Source organism: Manis javanica, chromosome 1 (genome assembly GCF_040802235.1).
Source record: "Manis javanica isolate MJ-LG chromosome 1, MJ_LKY, whole genome shotgun sequence".
In the NCBI taxonomy this organism is placed as follows: domain Eukaryota; kingdom Metazoa; phylum Chordata; class Mammalia; order Pholidota; family Manidae; genus Manis; species Manis javanica.
The window spans coordinates 82934164-82954532 of NC_133156.1; the positions used below are offsets into that span (position 1 = coordinate 82934164).

The following is a 20369-nucleotide window of genomic DNA, read 5'->3' on the forward strand; positions in this document are numbered from 1 at the left end:
TGATGTATGCTTCAGGAATGACTACTAGAATAAATGAATTCAGCAAAGTTGCAAGATACAAAATCAATACACAGAAATCTGTTGCGTTCCTACGTAATAACGATGAACTAGTAGAAAGAGAAGTCAGGAAAACAATTCCATTCACAATTGCATCAGAAAGAATAAAATTCCAAGGAATAAACCTATCCAAGAAAGCGAAAGATCTATACCCTGAAAACTACAAGATACTCATGAGAGAAATTAAAGAAGACACTAATAAATGGAAATACACCCCATGCTCATGGATAGGAAGAATTAATATTGTCAAAATGGACATCCTGCCTAAAGCAATCTTCTGATTCAATGCAATCCCTATCAAAATATCAATGGCAACATAATAAGCAAGATGGCAGCATGAATAGAGCAGCGGAAATCTCCTCCCAAAACCATACATATTTTTGAAAATACAACAAATACAACTATTCCTAAAAGAGAGACCAGAAGACACAGGACAACAGCCAGACTACATCCACACCTGTGAGAACCCAGCGCCTCGCAAAGGGGGTAAGATACAAGCCATGGAATGGCGGGACCCGAGCACTCTTCACCGCAGCTCCTGGCGGGAAGAGAGGAGTTGGAGCGGGGAGGGAGAGGGAGCCTAGGACTGCTAAACAACCAGCCCTAGCCAACCGCACCGGAGCACAGACACACAGTGCGTGCGTGGGGTAACTAGGGAAACAGGACAGTAAGACCTGTGAGCAGGTCACCACAGCAGGCACCCCTGGGACAAAGAAAGCAAGTGCTTTTTGAAAGTCTTAAAGGGACAGGGACCTACAGCTGGACGGAAACATCCTGGGACACTTAGCCCAGCAGCTGGGAATCCTGGGGAACTAGAGGCGCCCTAACCCACTGGGCAGCAGCACAGCTCGGAAGCCCCTCACGGAGATAAACAGCCTCCCACCCATTTCCCCTCCAACCCAGCTCCACCATAATGGAGAAGCAGCCTGAGGCAGTAGGGCAGAGCTTCTTTCACAGCGGCTGGGCAAGAATTAGAAACCCCGTCTGTGCACAGCTGCCCAGCACAAGCCACTAGGGGTTGCTCTTCTCCCAGGAGAGGAAGGCCACAAACCAGCAAGAAGGGACATTCTCCCAGCCAACACACATGCCAGCTCCCCAAAAATACCTCTATCGCCACGAAAAGGCAAAAGAATTTGATACAGACCAGACTAACCCAGACATCCTCCTCTGACAAGGAATCTGGGGAGATAGACCTAACCAATCTCCCTAAAAAAGAATTAAAAATAAATGAAATAACCATGCTGACGGAGCTGGAGAGAAATATGCAAGAGCTAAGGGATGACGTCCGGAAGGAGATTACAGAATTGAAACAATCTCTGGAAGGATTTATAAGCATAATGGATAAGATGCAAGAGGCCATTGATGGAATAGAAAACAGAGAACAGGAACACATAGAAGCTGACAAAGAGAGAGATAAAAGGATCTCCAGGAATGAATCACTATTAAGAGAACTGTGTGACCAATCCAAACGAACAATATTCACATTATAAGGGTACCAGAAGAAGAAGAGGGAGAAAAAGAGATAGAAAGTGTATTTGAAGAAATAATCGCAGAAAACTTCCCCAAACTGGGGGAGGAAATAACCGTTCAGACCACGGAAGCATACAGAAGGGACCCAAGGAGGAAAACAGCAAGACACATAATAATTAAAATGACAAAGATCAAGGACAAGGACAGAGTTTTAAAGGAAGCTAGAGAGAGGAAAAAAGGTTACCTACAAAGGAAAACCCATCAGGCTAACATCAGACTTCTCGACAGAAACCCTACAGGCCAGAAGAGAATGGCATGATATATTTAATGCAATGAAACAGAAGGGCCTTGAACCAAGAATACTGTATCCAGCACGATTATCATTTAAATATGAAGGAGGGATTAAACAATTCCCAAACAAGCAAAACTTGAGGGAATGTGCCTACCACAAACCACTTCTACAGGGTATTTTAGAGGGACTCGTTTAGATGGGAGCACGCCTAAAGCTAAACAGATCTCACTAGAGAAAATAATATCACAGCAAAGAAAGCAGACCAAACAAATACTACCTAAAGGCAAAAAATAAAATCAACTACCCACAAAAGCAGTTAAAGGAAGCACAAAAGTGCACTGAATAAAACACCGAACATATAAAGAATGGAGGAGAAGGAATAAGAAGGGAGAGAAATAAAGAATCACCAGAAAGTGTTCATAATAGCTCAAAAGTAAGTTGTTAGGCAGTAAGATATTAAAGAAGCTAACCTTGAACCTTTGGTAACCACGAATCTAAAGTCTGCAATGGCAATAAGTACATATCTTTCAATAATCACCCTAAATATAAATGGACTGAATGCACCAATCAAAAGACACAGAGTAATAGAATCGATAAAAAAAAGCAAGACCCATCCATATGCTGCTTACAAGAGACTCACTTCAAACCCAAAGACATGCACAGACTAAAAGTCAAGGGATGGAAAACGATATTTCATGCAAATGACACGGAGAAGAAAGCAGGTGTTGCAGTACTAGTATCAGACAAAATAGACTTCAAAACAAAGAAAGTAACAAGAGATAAAGAAGGACATTACATAATGATAAAGGGGTCAGTCCAACAATAGGATATAACCATTATAAAAATATATGCAATCAACACAGGAGCACCAGCATATGTGAAATACATACCAACAGAACTAAAGGAAGCAATAGAATGCAATGCATTCCTTTTAGGAGACTTCAACACACCACTCACTCCAAAGGACAGATCCACCACACAGAAAATAAGTAAGGACACAGAGGCACTGAACAACACACTAGAACAGATGGACCTAATAGACATCTATACAACTCTATATCCAAAAGCAACAGGACACACATTCTTCTCAAGTGCACATGGAACATTTTCCAGAATAGACCACATACTAGGCCACAAAAAGAGGCTCAGTAAATTCAAAAATATTGAAATCCTACCAACCAACTTTTCAGACCACAAAGGTATAAAACTAGAAATAAATTGTACAAAGAAAGCAAAAAGGTTCACAAACACATGGAGGCTTAACACCATGCTCCTAAATAATCAATGGATCAACAACCAAATTAAAATGGAGATCCAGCAATATATGGAAACAAATGACAACAACAACACAAAGCCCCAACTTCTGTGGGACGCAGTGAAAGCAGTCTTAAGAGGAAAGTATATAGCAATCCAGGCATATTTAAAGAAGGAAGAACAATCTCAAATGAATAGTCTAATGACACAATTATCGAAATTGGAAAAAGAAGAACAAATGAGGCCTAAAGTCAGCAGAAGGAGGGACATAATAAAGATCAGAGAAGAAATAAATAAAATTGAGAAAAATAAAACAATAGAAAAAAATCAATGAAACCAAGAGCTGGTTCTTCGAGAAAATAAACAAAATATATAAGCCTCTAGCCAGACTTATTAAGAGAAAAAGAAAATCAACACACATCAACAGAATCAGAAACGAGAATGGAAAAATCCTGACAGACCGCATAGAAATACAAAGAATTATTAGAGAATAGTATGAAAACCTTTATGCTAACAAGCTGGAAAACCTAGGAGAAATGGACAACTTCCTAGAAAAATACAACCTTCCAAGACTGACGCAGAAAGAAACAGAAAATCTAAACAAACCAATTACCAGCAAAGAAAATTGAAGTGGTAATCAAAAAACTACCCAGGAACAAAACCCCCGGGCCAGATGGATTTACCTCAGAATTTTATCAGACATACAGAGAAGACATTATATCCATTCTCCTTAAAGTTCTCCAAAAATTAGAAGAGGAGGGAATACTCCCAAACTCATTCTATGAAGCCAACATCACCCTAATACCAAAACCAGGCAAAGGCCCCACCAAAAAGAAAATTACAGACCAATATCCCTGATGAACATAGATGCAAAAATACTCAACAAAATATTAACAAACCAAATTCAAAAATACATCAAATGGATCATACACCATGACCAAGTGGGATTCTTCCCAGGGATGCAGGATGGTACAACATTCAAAAATGCATCAACATCATCCACCACATCAACAAAAAGAAAGACAAAAGACATATGATCATCTCCATAGATGCTGAAAAAGCATTCAACAAAATTCAACATCCATTCATGATAAAAACTCTCAACAAAACGGGTATAGAGGGCAAGCACCTCAACATAATAAAGGCCATATATGATAAACCCACAGCTAACATCATACATCATACTGAACAGCGAGAGGCTGAACACTTTTCCTCTGAGATCAGAAACAAGACAGGGATGCCCACTCTCCCCACTGTAATTCAACATATTACTGGAGGTTCTAGCCACGGCAATTAGACAAAACAAAGAAATACAAGGAATCCAGATTGGTAAAGAAGAAGTCAAACTGTCACTATTTGCAGATGACATGATATTGTACATAAAAACCCTAAAGACTCCACTCCAAACTAGAACTAATACCGGAATTCAGCAAAGTTGCAGGATACAAAATTAACACACAGAAATCTGTGGCTTTCCTAAACACTAACAACAAACTAATAGAAAGAGAAATCAGGAAGACAATTCCATTCACAATAGCATCAAAAAGAATAAAATACCTAGGAATAAACCTAACCAAGGAAGTGAAAGACCTATACCCTGAAAACTATAAGACACTCTTAAGAGAAATTAAAGAGGTCACTAACAAATGGAAATTTAGCCCATGCTCCTGGCTAGGAAGAATTAATATCGTCAAAATGGCCATCCTGCCCAAAGCAATATACAGATTCGATGCAATCCCTATCAAATTACCAATAGCATTCTTTAACAAACTGGAACAAATACTTCAAAAATTCATATGGAAACACTAATGACCCTGAATAGCCAAAACAATCCTGAGAAAGAAGAATAAAGTGGGGGGGATCTTGTTCCCCAACTTCAAGCTCTAGTACAAAGCCATAGTAATCAAGACAATTTGGTACTGGCACAAGAACAGAGCTGCAGACCAGTGGAACAGAATAGAGACTCCAAACATTAACCCAAACATACATGGTCAACTAATATTCAATAAAGGGGCCATGGACATACAATGGGGAAATGAGTGTCTTCAACAGATGGTGCTGGCAAAACTGGAGAGCTACATGTAAGAGAATGAAACTGGATCACTGTCTAACCCCATACACAAAAGTAAATTCGAAATGGATCAAAGACATGAGTGTAAGTTACGAAACCATAAAATTCTTAGAAAAAAACAGAGGCAAAAATCTCTTAGACATAAACATGAGTGACCTCTTCTTGAACATATCTCCCTGGGCAAGGGAAACAAACGCAAAAATGAACAAATGGGACTATATCAAGCTGAAAAGCTTCTGTACAGCAAAGGACACCATCAATGGAACAAAAAGGTATCCTACAGTATGGAAGAATATATTCATAAATGACAGAACCGATTAAGGGTTGACATCCAAAATATATAAAGAGCTCACGCACCTCAACAAACAAAAAGCAAATAATCCAATTAAAAAATGGGCAGAGGAGCTGAATAGACAGTTCTCTAAAGAAGAAATTCAGATGGCCAACAGACACATGAAAAGATGCTCCACATCACTTGTCATCAGAGAAATGCAAATTAAAACCACAATGAGATATCATCTCACACCAGTAAGGATGGCTACCATCCAAAAGACAAACAACATCAAATGTTGGCGAGGTTGTGGAGAAAGGGGAATCCTCCTACACTGCTGGTGGGAATGTAAATTAGTTCAACCATTCTGGAAAGCAGTATGGAGGTTCCTCAAAATGCTCAAAATAGAAATACCATTTGACCCAGAAATTCCACTTCTAGGAACTTACCCTAAGAATGCAGTACTCCAGTTTGAAAAAGACAGGTGCACCCCTATGTTTATCACTGCACTCTTTACAATAGCCAAGATATGGAAGCAACCTAAATGTCCATCAGGAGATGAATGGTTAAAGAAGAAGTGGTACATATACACAATGGAATATTACTCAGCCATAAGAAAAAAACAGATCCTACGATTTGCAACAACATGGTTGGAGCTAGAGGGTATTATGCTCAGTGAAATAAGCCAGGCGGAGAAAGACATGTACCAAATGATTTCACTCATATGTGGAGTATAAGAACAAAAGAAAACTGAAGGAACAAAACAGCAGCAGAAGCACAGAACCCAAGAATGGACTAACAGTTACCAAAGGGAAAGGAACTGGGGAGGACGGGTGGGAAGGGAGGGATAAGAGCGGGAAAAAAGAAAGGGGGCATAACGATTAACATGTATAGTGTGGGGGGGGTACGGGGAGGGCTGTGCAACACAAAGAAGACAAGTAGTAATTTTACAGCATCTTACTATGTTGATGGACAGTGACTGTGAACGGGTATGTGGTGGGGACTTGGTGAAGGGGGAGCCTAGTAAACATAATGTCCTTCATGTAACTGTAGATTAATAATACCAAATTAAATTAAAAAATAAAAATAAAAAAAGAAGGGCCTCAAACCAAGAATACTCTATCCAGAAGGTTATCATTTAAATTTGAAGGAGAGCTTAAACAATTTTCAGATAAGCAAAAGCTGAGAGGATTTACCTCCCACAAACCACCTCTATGGTGCATTTTGGAGGGACTGCTATAGATAGAATTGCTTCTAAGGCTAAATAGACATCACCAGGGGAAATAAAAACCACAGCAAAGTAGAACAATTAATAACTAAGCAGATGCAAAATCAAATCAACTACCCTCAAAGTCAATCAAGGGATAGACAAAGAGTACAGACTATGATAGCTAACATAAAAGAATGGAGGAGGAACAAAAAGGACAAAAAAAAAAGAACCTTTAGGTTGTGTTTGTAATAGCATACTAAGTGAGTTAAATTAGACTGTTAGATAGTAAGGGAATAACCCTTGAGCCTTTGGTTACCATGAATCTAAAGCCTGCAGTGGCAATAAGTACATTCCTATCGATAATCACCCTAAATGTAAATGGTCTGAATGCACCAATCAAAAGACATGGAGTCACTGAATGCATAAAAAAGCAAGACCTATCTATATATTGCCTAAAAGACACTCACTTCAAACCTAAAGACACACACAGACTGCAAGTAAAGGGATGGAAAAAGATATTTCATGCAACTAATAGGGAGAACAAAACAGGTATTGCAGTACTTGTATCACACAAAATAAGACTTTGAAACAAAGAAAGTAACAAGAGACAAAGAAGGACATTACACAATGATAAAGGCATCAGTCCAACAAGAGGATATAACTATTATATATATCTATACACCCAACACAGGATCACCTATATATGTAAAACAAATACTAACAGAATTAAAGGGGAAAATAGAATGCCATGTATTCATTTTAGGAGACTTCAACACACCACTCACTCCAAAGGACAGATCAACCAGACAGAAAATTAGTAAAGAGACGGAGGCACTGAACGTTTTAGAACAGATGGACCTAACGGACATCTACAGAACACTCCATCTAAAAGCAACAGGGTACACATTCTTCTAAAGTGCACATAGAACATTTTCAACAATAGATCATATACTAGGCCACAAAAAGAGCCTCAGTAAATTCAAAAAGACTGAAATTCTACCAGCCAGCTTCTCAGATCACAAAGGTATGAAATTAGAAATAAATTAAACAAAGAAAATGAAAAAGCCCACAAACACATGGAGGCTTAATAACATGCTCCTAAATAATCAATGGATCAAGGACCAAATAAAAAGAGATCAAGCAATGTATGCTGACAAATGACAACAATAATTCAACACTGCAAAATCTGTGGGATGCAGCGAAGGCTGTGCTAAGAGGGAAGTATATTGCAATACAGGCCTACCTCAGGAAAGAAGAACAATCCCAAATGAACAGTCGAAACTCACAATTAATGAAACCTAAAAGGAGGAAAAAATGAGACCCAAAGTCAGTAGAAGGAGGGACATAATAAAGATTAGAGCAGAAATAAAATCGAGAAGAATAAAACAACAGAAAGAATCAATGAAAGCAGGAGATGGTTCTTCGAGAAAATAAACAAAATAGATAAACCCCTAAGCAGACTTATCAAGAAAAAAAGAGAGTCTACACACATAAACAGAATCAGAAATGAGAAAGGAAAAATAATTATGGACACCACAGAAATACAAAGAATTATGAGAGAATAGTATGAATAATTACACTCTAACAAACTGGATAACCTAGAAAAAATGGACAACTTTCTAGAAAAATACAACCTTACAACCTTCCAAGGCAGAACCAGAAGATATGGAAAATATGAATAGACCAATTACCACCAAGGAAATTAAACTGGTAATCAAAAAACTACCTATGAACAAAACTCCTGGACCAGATGGTTTCACTGCTGAATTTTATCAAACATTTAGTGAAGAACTAATACCCATCTGCCTTAACATTTTCCAAAAAGTAGAAGAGGAGGGAATACTCCCAAACTCATTCTATGAAGCCAACATCACCCTAATACCAAAACCAGGCAAAGACACCACAAAAAAAGAAAATTACAGACCAATATCCCTGATGAACATAGATGCAAAAATACTCAACACAAAATTAGCATACCAAATTCAGAAATACATCAAAAAGATCATCCATCATGATCAAGTGGGATTCATCCCAGGGATGCAAGGATGGTACAACATTCAAAAATCCATCAACATTATCCACTACATCAACTAAAGGGACAAAAACCACATGTCATCTCCATAGATGCTGAAAAAGCATTTGACAAAATTCAACCTCAATTCACAATAAAAACTCTCAACAAAATGAGTATAGAGAGCAAGTACCTCCACATAAGAAAGGCCACATATGACAAACCCACAGCCAACATTATACTTAACAGCAAGAAGCTGAAAGCTTCTCCTTTAAGATCGGGAACAAGACAAGGATGCCCACTCTCTCCACTTTTATTCAACATAGTTCTGGAGGTCCTAGCCATGGCCATCAGACAACACAAAGAAGTAAAAGGCCCAGATTGGCAAGGAAGAAGTTAAACTGTCACTCTTTGCAGATGACATGATATTGTACCTAAAAACCCAAAAGAATCCACTCCAAAACTACAAGATCTAATATCTGAATTCAGCAAAGTTGGGGGATACAAAATTAACACACAGAAATCTGTTGCATTGCTACGTACTAATGATGAACTAGCAGAAAGAGAAATCCGGAAAACAATTTCATTCACAATTGCATCAAAAAAGAATAAAATACCTAGGAATAAACCTAACCAAGGAAGTGAAAGACCTATACCCTGAAAACTACAAGACACTCTTCAGAGGAAGATACCAATAAATGGAAACTCATCCCATGCTCATGGATAGGAAGATTTAATATTGTCAAAATGGCCATCCTGCCTAAAGCAATCTACAGATTCAGTGCAATCCCTATCAAAATACCAATGGCATTCTTCAATGAACTAGAATAAATAGTTCTAAAATTCATATGGAACCACAAAAGACCCCAAATAGCCAAAGCAGGGGGAATTACACTCCCCGACTTCAAGCTCTACTGCAAAGCCACAGTAATCAAGACAATTTGGTACTGGCACAAGAACAGACCCATAGACCAGTGGAACAGAACAGAGAGTCCAGATATTAACCAAGCATACAATGTCAATTAATATATGATAAAGAAGCCATGGATATACAATGGGGAAATGACAGCCTCTTCAACAGCTGGTGTTGGCAAAACTGAACAGCTACATGCAACAGAATGAAACTGGATTATTGTCTAACCCCATACACAAAAGTAAACACAAAATGGATCAAAGATCTGATGTAAGTCGTGAAACCATAAAACTCTTGGAAGGAAACATAGACAAAAATCTCTTGAATATAAATATGAGCAACTTTTTCCTGAAAGCATCTCCTCAGGCAAGGGGAACAAAATCAAAAATGAACAAATGGGACTACATCATGCTAAAAAGCTTCTGTAAGCAAAGGACACTATCAGCAAAACAAAAAGGCACCGTACAGTATGGGAGAATATATTTGTAAATGACATATCTGACAAGGGGTTAACATCCAAAATATATAAAGAACTCAACCCTATTATAAAATGGGCAGAGAATATGAACAATGTTTCAAAGAAGAAATTCATATTGCCAACAGGCACATGAAAAGATGCTCCCCATCTCAAATTATCAGAGAAATTCAATTTAAATCCACAATGAGATATCACCTCACACCAGTTAGGATGACCAACAAAGAAAAGACTAGGAACAACAAATACTAGTGAGGATGCGGAGAAAGGGGAACCCTCCTACACTGCTGGTGGGAATGTAAACTAGTTCAACCATTGTGGAAAGCAGTATGGAGGTTCCTCAAAAAACTCAAAATAGACATACCACTTGACCCAGGAATTCCACTCCTAGAAATTTACCCTAAGAATACAGGAGCCCAGTTTGAAAAAGACATATGCACCCCTATGTTTATCGCAGCACTATTTACAATAGCCAAGAAATGGAAGCAACCTAAGTGTCCATCAGAGGTTGATGGATAAAGAAGATGTGGTGCATATACACAATGGAGTATTATTCAGCCATAAGAAGAAAACAAATTCTACCAGTTCCAATAATATGGATGGAGCTAGAGGATATTATGCTCAGTGAAATAAGCCAGGCAGAGAAAGACAAGTACAAAATGATTTCAGTCATCTGTGGAGCATAAGAACAAAGCAAAAACTGAAGGAACAAAATAGCAGCAGACTCACAGAACCCAAGAATGGACTGACAGTTGCCACAGGGAAAGGGACTGGCAGGAGTGGGTGGGAAGAGAGGAAGAAGGGGAATAAGGGGCATTACGATTAGCACAAATAATGGGGGGAGGGGAGGGCACGGGGAAGGCAGTATAGCACAGAGGAGACAAGTAGTGATTCTATAGCATCTTACTATGCTGATGGACAGTGACTATAATGGGGTATGTGGTGGGAACCTGATAATGGGGGGAACCTAGTAATCACAATTTGCTCATGTAATTGTATATTAAGGATACCAAAATTAAATTAAATTAAAATTTTAAAAAATGCTTTCATCTGAGCTTTCAGGGAGTAGTAATCACTAATCACAGATCACTATAACAAATAATAAAGAAAAAGGTTGAAATACTTTGAGAATTACCAAAGTGTGACATAGACATAAAGTGAGCAAATGATGCTGGAAAAATGGTACCAAAAGACTAGTCGGACATAATAAGATTGCCACAAACCTCCAATTTGTAAAAAAAAAAAAATGGTATCTTCAAAGCAAAACAAACAAGATACGCCTGCAGTTGGCTAACTAACCTCCTACTAAATCTAAAACTATCCTGGGAGACTCATTGAGAAAGGGGTGTTTTGTATTCCTTAAATTAGGCACCTTACTACATTGCTCTACTACTCAAGTATGGCAAAAATATCTGGGTACTGGTCAGCAACCACCCTGTCCATAACTAATTTTTGCAATTCTCACCCCCACCCCCTTTTTTATTAAGAAATAATGACTCCCCAATAATCATAATGCAATTAATGACAAAGTTAATGAATGCTACACATCCTAATATTAACCTTTAACAATTATTTGACTTAATTAAGAATGATTTTATTTTTGTAGAGACAGTAAGATGAATTTTGGGGGGAAAAGAAAACTATTTTATTTACATTCCTTTTTTCTTTGTCCTTTAATTTGTATGTTAGATTCTGGGTAGAATCTAGGACAGATGCCAGGCAAAAACTAAAGGCCTGAAAGAGACTACAGTAAATTGGAGTACACAGAACTCACCTAAAAGGGGCAACCACTACTCAGCTCTAGTAAACTGCTCTCAAGCAGAAACAGCAGCCAGACAGTGCCAAGTCCTGTGATTTTTCAAGTGGTGCTAGAAATCAAGACTTCTTAAATGTGAAGTCCTCCTACTTTTAAATGGTGGTCTCCTATTTTTATTTATATTCTATATAATTGAAGGTGGACTAAAGAAGCAATACTCCTTTACTATCACCCCTCATCTCTAGAGAAGAGAGAAAGAAATAATGAGGACGATGATAAGAAGCTCCATTAAATTACAAGAAGTGACCAGTGACAAACTCTTTTAATTTTTCTCTATCTTGAAAATTAAATCTGTTAGTTTTAGATCTAGAACCTTCTTAGCATAAAAATATATGAACAGAATTTTTTTATAAAAATTTGCCCTCAAAGCTTGCAAAAAAGGAAAATATTCAAATATATGTAATAATTAAAATTACACAAACTTTTCCAGTCTTATCCAAGCCATCTGTAATAGACATGAGATAGATTATTCACCATGCACACAAAAAATGTATTTACACTGGTCTATCTATCTACATATCTCTTTATTGTCACTTGATTCTCCTGTGACCAATGGTAGCAAACTAGCTGGATATAAGGTTGAATTCTGTGACCAGGGAACCCTAGCCTGACAAATCACAATGAGCTCAATCCTGTGAGTAAACCATGCTATCAATAACTAAGGTGTCCAGTCACTAGTAATCAAATACTTAGTCCAAAAACATTTCTTCAATACTTTTACAGAAGATTTGTTACTAAGTTAACAAATTAAGGCTTTTTCCTTTCATTTAAAAAATAGGAATTTATAGAAAACTCTTGAATTTCATCTCTAAACCTACTTAGCCTCCTGGAAGCCTTTATGAAGTTAAAATTAAAATGGTTAATATAATTAATCATGGTAGGCAGGCCTTTCAAGTTTAAAACATTCTCTAAAATAGCTATTAGTAAGGGAGTCCCTCTACCAATAGAATTAAGCAATTTAATGACAATAAAACTATATTATTATTGTGGAATACTATTTATTTATTGAACACTTACTATGTGCCAGGTACTGTGCTGAATATGTTCAGGGTTCTCATTAAACCTTAAAAACGACGTATGAGGGAGGTACCATTATTATCCCCATTTTACAGATGGGGAAACTGACCTTTCCAAGATCACACAGCTAGTAAGTGGCAGAGTCAGGATTCCAACCCAAATCTTGTCTAACTTCAGAATTTGCACGCTTAACCACTACACTGTATTGCCTCCAGTGACTCTGGGTTGATATCTAAGATAAAGAAAAGAGGGAAATTTGTACTTCTCAGTGGCAGATTTAAAAACATACTAGAAATGGAGGATAATTTTAGGACATGAACAATTCTCATATACATACTCATACAAATATTTTTATTCCCAAATACATATAATGATGAAAATCCCACACAACAGACTTCTCACAAGCACAATTTTTCCTTAGCACACATTCATGTTTATTAAAAAATGTAATGGAAACACTCTATATTTTCTGCTGAATGGTGCTGTGACTCTAAAACTGTTCTACTGAATAAATTCTATTTGAAAAAACCTTATAACTACAATATACTAAGTATGCCTAATTCAATTCAGTTATGAACTGGTTTAAGACTATTATTCTTTCAGCATAAAAAGTTGCACGTTATTATAACCACAGTGGTGATCATGTAGTGCGTACTTAATATTTAACTGATTTTTTCCAAAAGGCATGAAGGTGTATAAACAGTTCTGTAAATTCTAATTTTTACCACTCCCAGAATACCTTCAGAAAAGTCTGTGACACACAGACACTGCATAAACTGGAATTAAATAAAAATATTGAACAATATAAAAGGAACCCAATACCCCTATACAATGACTGACATATGAGTAGCCTTAGATTTCCACCTTAAGCATGAGAATATGTAGCCTTAAGTCAAAAATGGATTACTATTATAGAAACTCTCCCTTATTTGTTTTTTTAAGTCCTTTATAAATCCTCCAAAGAACCTTATCCAAAAAAATGTTTTTTCAATTGTTCAATGACTCTCAAAGTATGAATCAAATCTTTTTTTCCCTGATACTCACCAAACTTATCGAAATTCTAAACTGATGTGAGGGAGCTACAAACACTTTTTTTGTTTGTTTGCCAACTACTACCACTTGCCATCAAAATGTTCCTCTCCCTCAAGGTCCACCTTGGTCTATAAATACATACCTAAGTGCACTTATGAAAAGAACAAATAAGGGGAAAGTAGTAACTTTCTTTGTAAAAGTCATTTGTCTATACAGTCTGCAGGAGCTGTCAAAATTAATTTTCAAACAGAATACTGTATTGGCCACCAACGAAGAGTTAAAGGGAAGCAAGCTATTTTCTTGTACCTCAAAATTGTACTTAAAAAGTCTTAACTATAAAAGATTACACTCATGTTACACCTCTTGGAGTATGGGTCCATAATGACACCTGTAATGTACAGAACTTCTTTCCTTTCTCCCTGACCCATGTTTTCCTAAGGGATACAAACACTTCTCTGCATCACAATGCTTTCAATGGGCAAAAGCTGGGGTATGCAGACAACAAAAACTAAGCGTTCTGGCCCATGTCTGTTTCAAAAGGCATAAATACAATACCCAAATACTTGTACTCAAAGCTTCTCACTAATCATTTAGCTTCGACAAGGAACACATACAGGTTAACACAGACTATGAATGCCTCGGTAGCTGCAAGCTCAGCTGAATCGCAGGACGCCACCTCAATTTGGAAGGGGCAGAACCATATCCGGTTCTCGCTGGATGCGTATTTTCCCAAGCTTCCCATCTTAAAAACTTTACATCTTCCCAGAGGAGCAATAAATACACAAAGACGCCAGGGAGTATGCCTGTAGGGAAGATGAGTGATCAAATTAAATCCCTAAGCATGGAACCTGAAGCTTCAAAACTTTTCAGAACAAATCACGGCTGCAAAAGTGAGGTGTGTTTTCTCATTTCTTTCCAGGAACCAGCTTTCCCAGTCCCCGAACAGCGGTCTTGACTTACTGGTTAGTCGGAGGAGCGGTGAGCGGGATGGCCACCTCTTCCTCCTCGTATTCTGGTCCATCCAGAGAGTCACCTTCGTCCACTGTTCCCAGGCCAGCGCCCAAAGGGGGCAGCTGAGGCGGCGGCGGTAGAGGAGGGAATCCTCCGCCAGCTCCGAAAGTGTCAGCGGGCAAAGAGGTGGTCCCCTTGGTGAGATCCATCTCCCCGCCGGGCCCGGCGGCGACGGCACCCGCCCCGCCGGCCGCAGCACCTCCCCATGACAGTCCGGCTACCCCCGGGGCTCCCGCCACAGACCCGGCTCCTAGGCACCCCGAGCCCGGAGCGGCCCCACCACCCAGCGTCCCGGCCCCTCCGGCCTCCGCCAGCGCCGGGTAGGGGGCGGCTGCCACAGGCGGGGCCGCGGCTATTTTCACCCGACACACCGCCGGGTAGGCATTCGAGCCCGCGGCCGCGCTGCCTCCTGCTGCCCCGGCGGTCACCGGGCCGCCCTCCTCACTGCCGGCCTCCGCCGCCATCATGGTTAAGCCCGCTCTCCTCTGCCCTACCCTGCCCGCCCGGGAGCCCCGGGGGCCACCAGGCCCGGGCTCCGAGCCGCCCCACCCAGGCGCGTCCCCCCTTCAGCACCCCAGGCGGAGGAAACAACAACAAAAGGAGAGAGCCCGCCGCCGCGCCCCCTCCTCGGGCCGCAGCCCAGACTCCGAAGCTGCCCGGGTTACGGGAAGCGAACTGGGCAAAAAACCCAACGCCTGCACAAACGCCGCCCAGACCTTCACCCTACACACCCACACTCACGCACACACACATGCACAGAGGCTAGAAACTTCCTGGCTACACTAAAGAGGAAGGGAAGCCCAAGGGAAGCGGCCGGGGCGGCTGCCGCTTCTTCAGCCGCCGCCGCCGCTTCTTCACCACCCCAGTTCCGGCCGCCCCCACCGCAGCCAACGCCGGTGCCGCTGCTGAGGCTGGAGCCGCTGGACCCGCTCCATCCTCTACCGGGCTGGAGGTGGGAGGGGTGGGGTGAAAAGAGGAAGGGGGGCGGGGTGGTGGGGAAATCGACTGAACTGCTCCCAACCTGGAGCGCTCAGCGAAATCGACCGAGAGAAAGGAAGGCGGGGCAAGGTAGGAGGAGCGGAGGGGAGGAAGGGCGGTGGAAGAGAAGGCCGCCTCTGCGCAGGCGCGTTCCCCGCGCGGGGGTTGCACTGGGCCCGGAGAGGAAAAGGCAGAGTCGGGAGGAAGGGAAGCGGCGTGTGCCCGGCAGCGCGCGCTGGGCAGCTCCAGTGTGAGCGCGTGGCGGCGCGGCCGCTCTCCGGTAGGTTCTGCCGCCCGCGCGCGCCTGGGCTTTGTCCAGTGGGCGGGTGGGGCAGAGGAGAGGACCGGGAACCTGAGCACGCGGCCGCTCAGCACCGTGAGAGCAGGAGAGACGAGAAGGACGAGGGGCGGAGAGGAGGAAAAAGGGAAGGGGAAAGGGAAAGGAAGATGCCTAGAAGCCAGTTCCCTGCTTTCAGACCCATAGAAAAAGCACCCTTAGCCGGCGGCGCAGAAACCCAGAACTGGTCGAGGCCCAGGAATAAGGGAGAGGGAATGCTTCGAAAGTTGACGCGGTACTGTTAAAGTTTAATTTTCATTGCATAATATAAATCACTATATGACTTAAAAATTAAAAAGTGAAATGAAATCTAAGTGATGAAACAAAAGAAAACCAAATAAAGGAGAACAAATGGGGAGAGCTAAGAATTTTGGTAGAAATAGTGGCTGTAAAATCAGATTCCTAAGACTACACGTTTTATTTTCTGCAACAGGCTCTCTTAACTACTGACGCGCACGCATTTATCTGTGCCACACTGCAAGTCCTTTGGAAGTGTGGAGGGGAGGGGTGTCTCTGACGACACGAATCAACACACCTTTGTCCACGGCAGGGCAAGCTGCATGATCACGTGAGACCGCATAAAGCACCTGCAAGGAAAATGTCAAGAAGATCCCAAAGTGCCAGTTATGATGATGTCTTGTTTCAAAAATCATCAGTAAAATGAAATCTCGCCTTTAATATAGCCAGAGATGGGTTTTGTCTTTTATACTGGAATATATAAACCATTACATGTATTCATATAAGTGGAATAGAAAAATTATTCCCATTGTTTGAAATTACAGGATCAGATACTTTGCCCTTTTAGATTCATATATTGTTCTTACCTTTTAAATGCTCCGAAGAGGAATCCCACATTAAATACCATTAAGTCATGATCATTTAGATCAATATTTTCTCTGCTAAGGATGATCAATATAGGAGCATACTGGGGATTGGAAGGGTCTATAATAGAGGCCCCCAAAAAAAGGAAAAGACTACTGACAGAGGTGCCACGGGCGCTCAACACGTTTTGCTTTACTTTAGAAGTTTGGGTAAGTTCTGGGAATTAGAGTGATGAGTTTGCAAAATCAGTGACAAATTTAAACAAACAGTAATCCTAGGGACTACACTGTGCTTACCTTTTATGCAGTGTACCACTTGGGAGAGTGAAGATGGACAAGTCCAAGAATGGTCTCAGACCATCTTTATACTGGAAACTTGTTAGAAATGTAAATTCTTGGGGCCCACCCCACACCCTCTAAATCAGAAACTGTGCAACAACCTATGTGTCAACAAGCCCTCCAAGCTTACACTTTGACATTTAAGCACCACTGCAGTATATTATGCTAAGCAAGAAGGAGGTATGCAATATATAAAAATGGTTTTGAAAGAGCAAACATGAGGAAGTCAACCCGATGTCATCCATTAGGTAGGTGGGTAGGATATGTAGGTAAGCCTGGGGTGCTAAGCCCTCTGCTATTCTGGAAGAAGAGATCGTCCTAGTGCCTATTCCATCCACTGCCAAAAACTTTTCATGTAGACTGTACTTGAAAACCTATAGTATGTTAGCATCTCAGTCCTGCAACACTCCCACCCCAGTTACCACAATCAGTCTTTGAATGTAGGATATTGGACCCACAGGTTATCACCACTGATCTTCCCTTAAGTGTTCACACATCATGAGTATGCTGCCTGAGATTCTAGGTCAGGCTCATCGCTCTAATTCCCAGAATAACCTCCTCCTACTTTTGAAATTGTTTAGGAATTAAAAAACAATATTTACTGCAGTCTGACACCAATTATATACTGAGATCTACTGTTTTCTATGTTCTAAAAGACACATACTTTTAGGTGTATGAATCTATAAAACTATACTGCAAATACAACCTTTGATCTATTCTGTTGCCGAGCCCAGTGCTATGCATCCTGGCCAACTGCTTTGAACAGATCATCCTTTTAACAAATACTGGATTAGATCAAGTCATGTCATTGGACATCAATTGCTCAACTAGTAAGAAAGACCTGCCATGTCTATTTATATATCAACCTAATATCAGTATCCTACTTTATGTTCAGTCTTAGACTTGTACTGTCCTTTTTATCCAGAGATCACCATGTATTTTTGATGAAGTGTTTTCAAATATTTTATAGACTCCTTTTATTGGGCAGATCTAGGCTTTGATCTTTACTATTCCTGTGTACTTCTTTAACCTCAAATCAGTCTTCTACCATCAGTGAATTTTTATTTTTTCAAAAGGTTTATATGTTTCTACCTTCTTAATTTTTTTCTATTGCCCTTTTTCTTTTTCAACTCACCTTGGTCTTCTGCCCATCTCTCATTTATAGCCTCATGTTCTTTTTTCCTGCCTATTCACCCTTCAAGTTTCATGAGTCAAAACTGAAGAACAATTTTTTTAAAAACTATAAAATATCTATGTGGAGAGAGGCATTACAGGAATTCTGCAGGAATTGGTGTTAGGTGTGGTGTTATGTAACATCAGTTAACAAAGGGAAGTAAACAGTCTGTTAATTAAATTCACAGATAATATTAAACAGGAGGTTCTGAAAAACAGAACAATATACAAAAGAGGAAAATTCAAGTAACTTATACCTTTAGTAAAACATCTTTAATATCTGTGATTTCAGAAAAGTTACTTCAGATATTGAATTAAATATAGTTTTTAATGAAAAAATAATCAAAGGTTGGGCAAAGACTTGCAAATGAAAATAATCTGAACATTTTTTAAAAATTGGCTCATTCTGATTTTATTGAAAACTCAAATATGAATGTAATACATCCTAAAATATTTTGTAGTGATGCCTCAATATATGAAAAGGTAATTCTGAGGGAGTTAATACAATTTTAGAGAACCTCAAGGCGCTTAGAGCAAATATATGAGTAGATTCTGAGGGGAAGACTTACCAGGACATGATAAAGAGCTGTGTCTGAAGACTCCCACCTTGTGTTTCATGTCCTAGTTCTTACTCAGCTATATAAATAGGTTTCCAAGTTTATCTAAATGGTGTCAAAAGGTTTTCATTGACTCAAAAATTTTGAAGGGAAGCCTTTACTCCTGACCCCTAATATCTCTACTGTGATTGTTAACCTCATCTTAAAATCTTTAAGAGCACAAATTTTCTTTTTAGCGAGATGTTTTGAGAAAATAACATTGAGGTACAGGTTAAAAGGAATTATTTTAATTAAAAAGTAAATAACTCTGCAGAGATTATAGTATGTGATATAGCTGAATACCACTTATGAAAATTATAAGCACTCTGGAGAAATTAAAGACTGATCTCTGAGGCTGTAAAATAAACATCAAAGAAATTATTAGGAGCCCTCTTGAAACATGCAAACATATATGGTTAAAGGAGCTTAGAACAGTTGGATCTTAATATTACTATTCTTGAAAGAATAGAAAAACTGTATTTTTTATTATTTAATTTATCCTATTCTTCTAGATTTATTTTGCTGATTCCCCTTCATTATTCCTAAGCTTTCTTTGCCCTCTATTTTCCTTTGACTAGGAACATTGCATATTTCCTTTCTGTTCCCTGGTTACTTTATGTGATGTAGTGCCCCGTGGTAGAAGTAAAAGAAAAAAAAGGAAGAGGAATGGTTTCAGGGCAAGGGAAGTGAGGGAGTCAGAGTGAGTAGGACTCCAGTTCATATTTTCCTCATTATTACACTCTCAATCTTTGCCTATGTCAGCAACAATTTAAATACCTGAAGCTCAGTCATGGAATCCAACTAATGTTTGGCCTCTTCACCATAGGGATCCCACCGAGTCTCTAGCCCTGGCTGCATTCTCAGGTCCACCTGAGTGTCTCCTGGTAACCCCTTCATCTCTCACTTCACGTAGCACATCTAATACACAAGCCCCTTTAACAGTCTTCAAAATAACTGTACAATTAAAGGGCTAAGTGGAGCTTTGAGTTGAGATAATTATAGATATAATAAGGTCAGTTTTAAGTACATCAGGAGAAATTCTGAGTAAGATAATTTTACTAAACCAAAACTACCTTTCTAAGATATTTCTAACTATAATTATTTCTCAATTCACATGCTCTTTTGAAGAAATTTGCAACTCCACCTGTTATCTTAACACAGCTTTTTTAGTTTTTGGCTTGCTCGTCATTCTTTATCTAATTGTTAAAATAACAATAAAATATTA

General features: G+C 39.6%; 1 protein-coding gene and 1 long non-coding RNA gene across 4 annotated transcripts in view; one reads left to right on the top strand and one right to left on the bottom strand.

Annotated features, from left to right (window-relative positions):
- The window catches only part of RASA1 (RAS p21 protein activator 1), a 117030-nt gene extending 101389 nt beyond the window's left edge, over nt 1–15641 (bottom strand). For both annotated transcript variants that reach the window (XM_017656088.3, XM_073234377.1), the window contains exon 1: nt 14850–15641. In XM_017656088.3, the coding sequence (XP_017511577.2) occupies nt 14850–15367 (518 nt within the window). In that variant the 5' untranslated portion in view covers nt 15368–15641. The remainder of the gene's footprint in view (nt 1–14849) is intronic.
- Nucleotides 15642–15713: 72 nt separating this feature from the next.
- On the top strand, nt 15714–16901 carry LOC140848941 (uncharacterized). 2 transcript variants are annotated; one of them, XR_012130275.1, is made up of 2 exons: nt 15714–15852; nt 16649–16901. It is a non-coding gene; the product is annotated as an uncharacterized lncRNA (long non-coding RNA). The 2 variants fall into 2 exon arrangements; XR_012130274.1 differs by lacking the exon at nt 15714–15852 and adding an exon at nt 15976–16158.
- The last annotated feature ends 3468 nt before the right edge of the window (nt 16902–20369 follow it).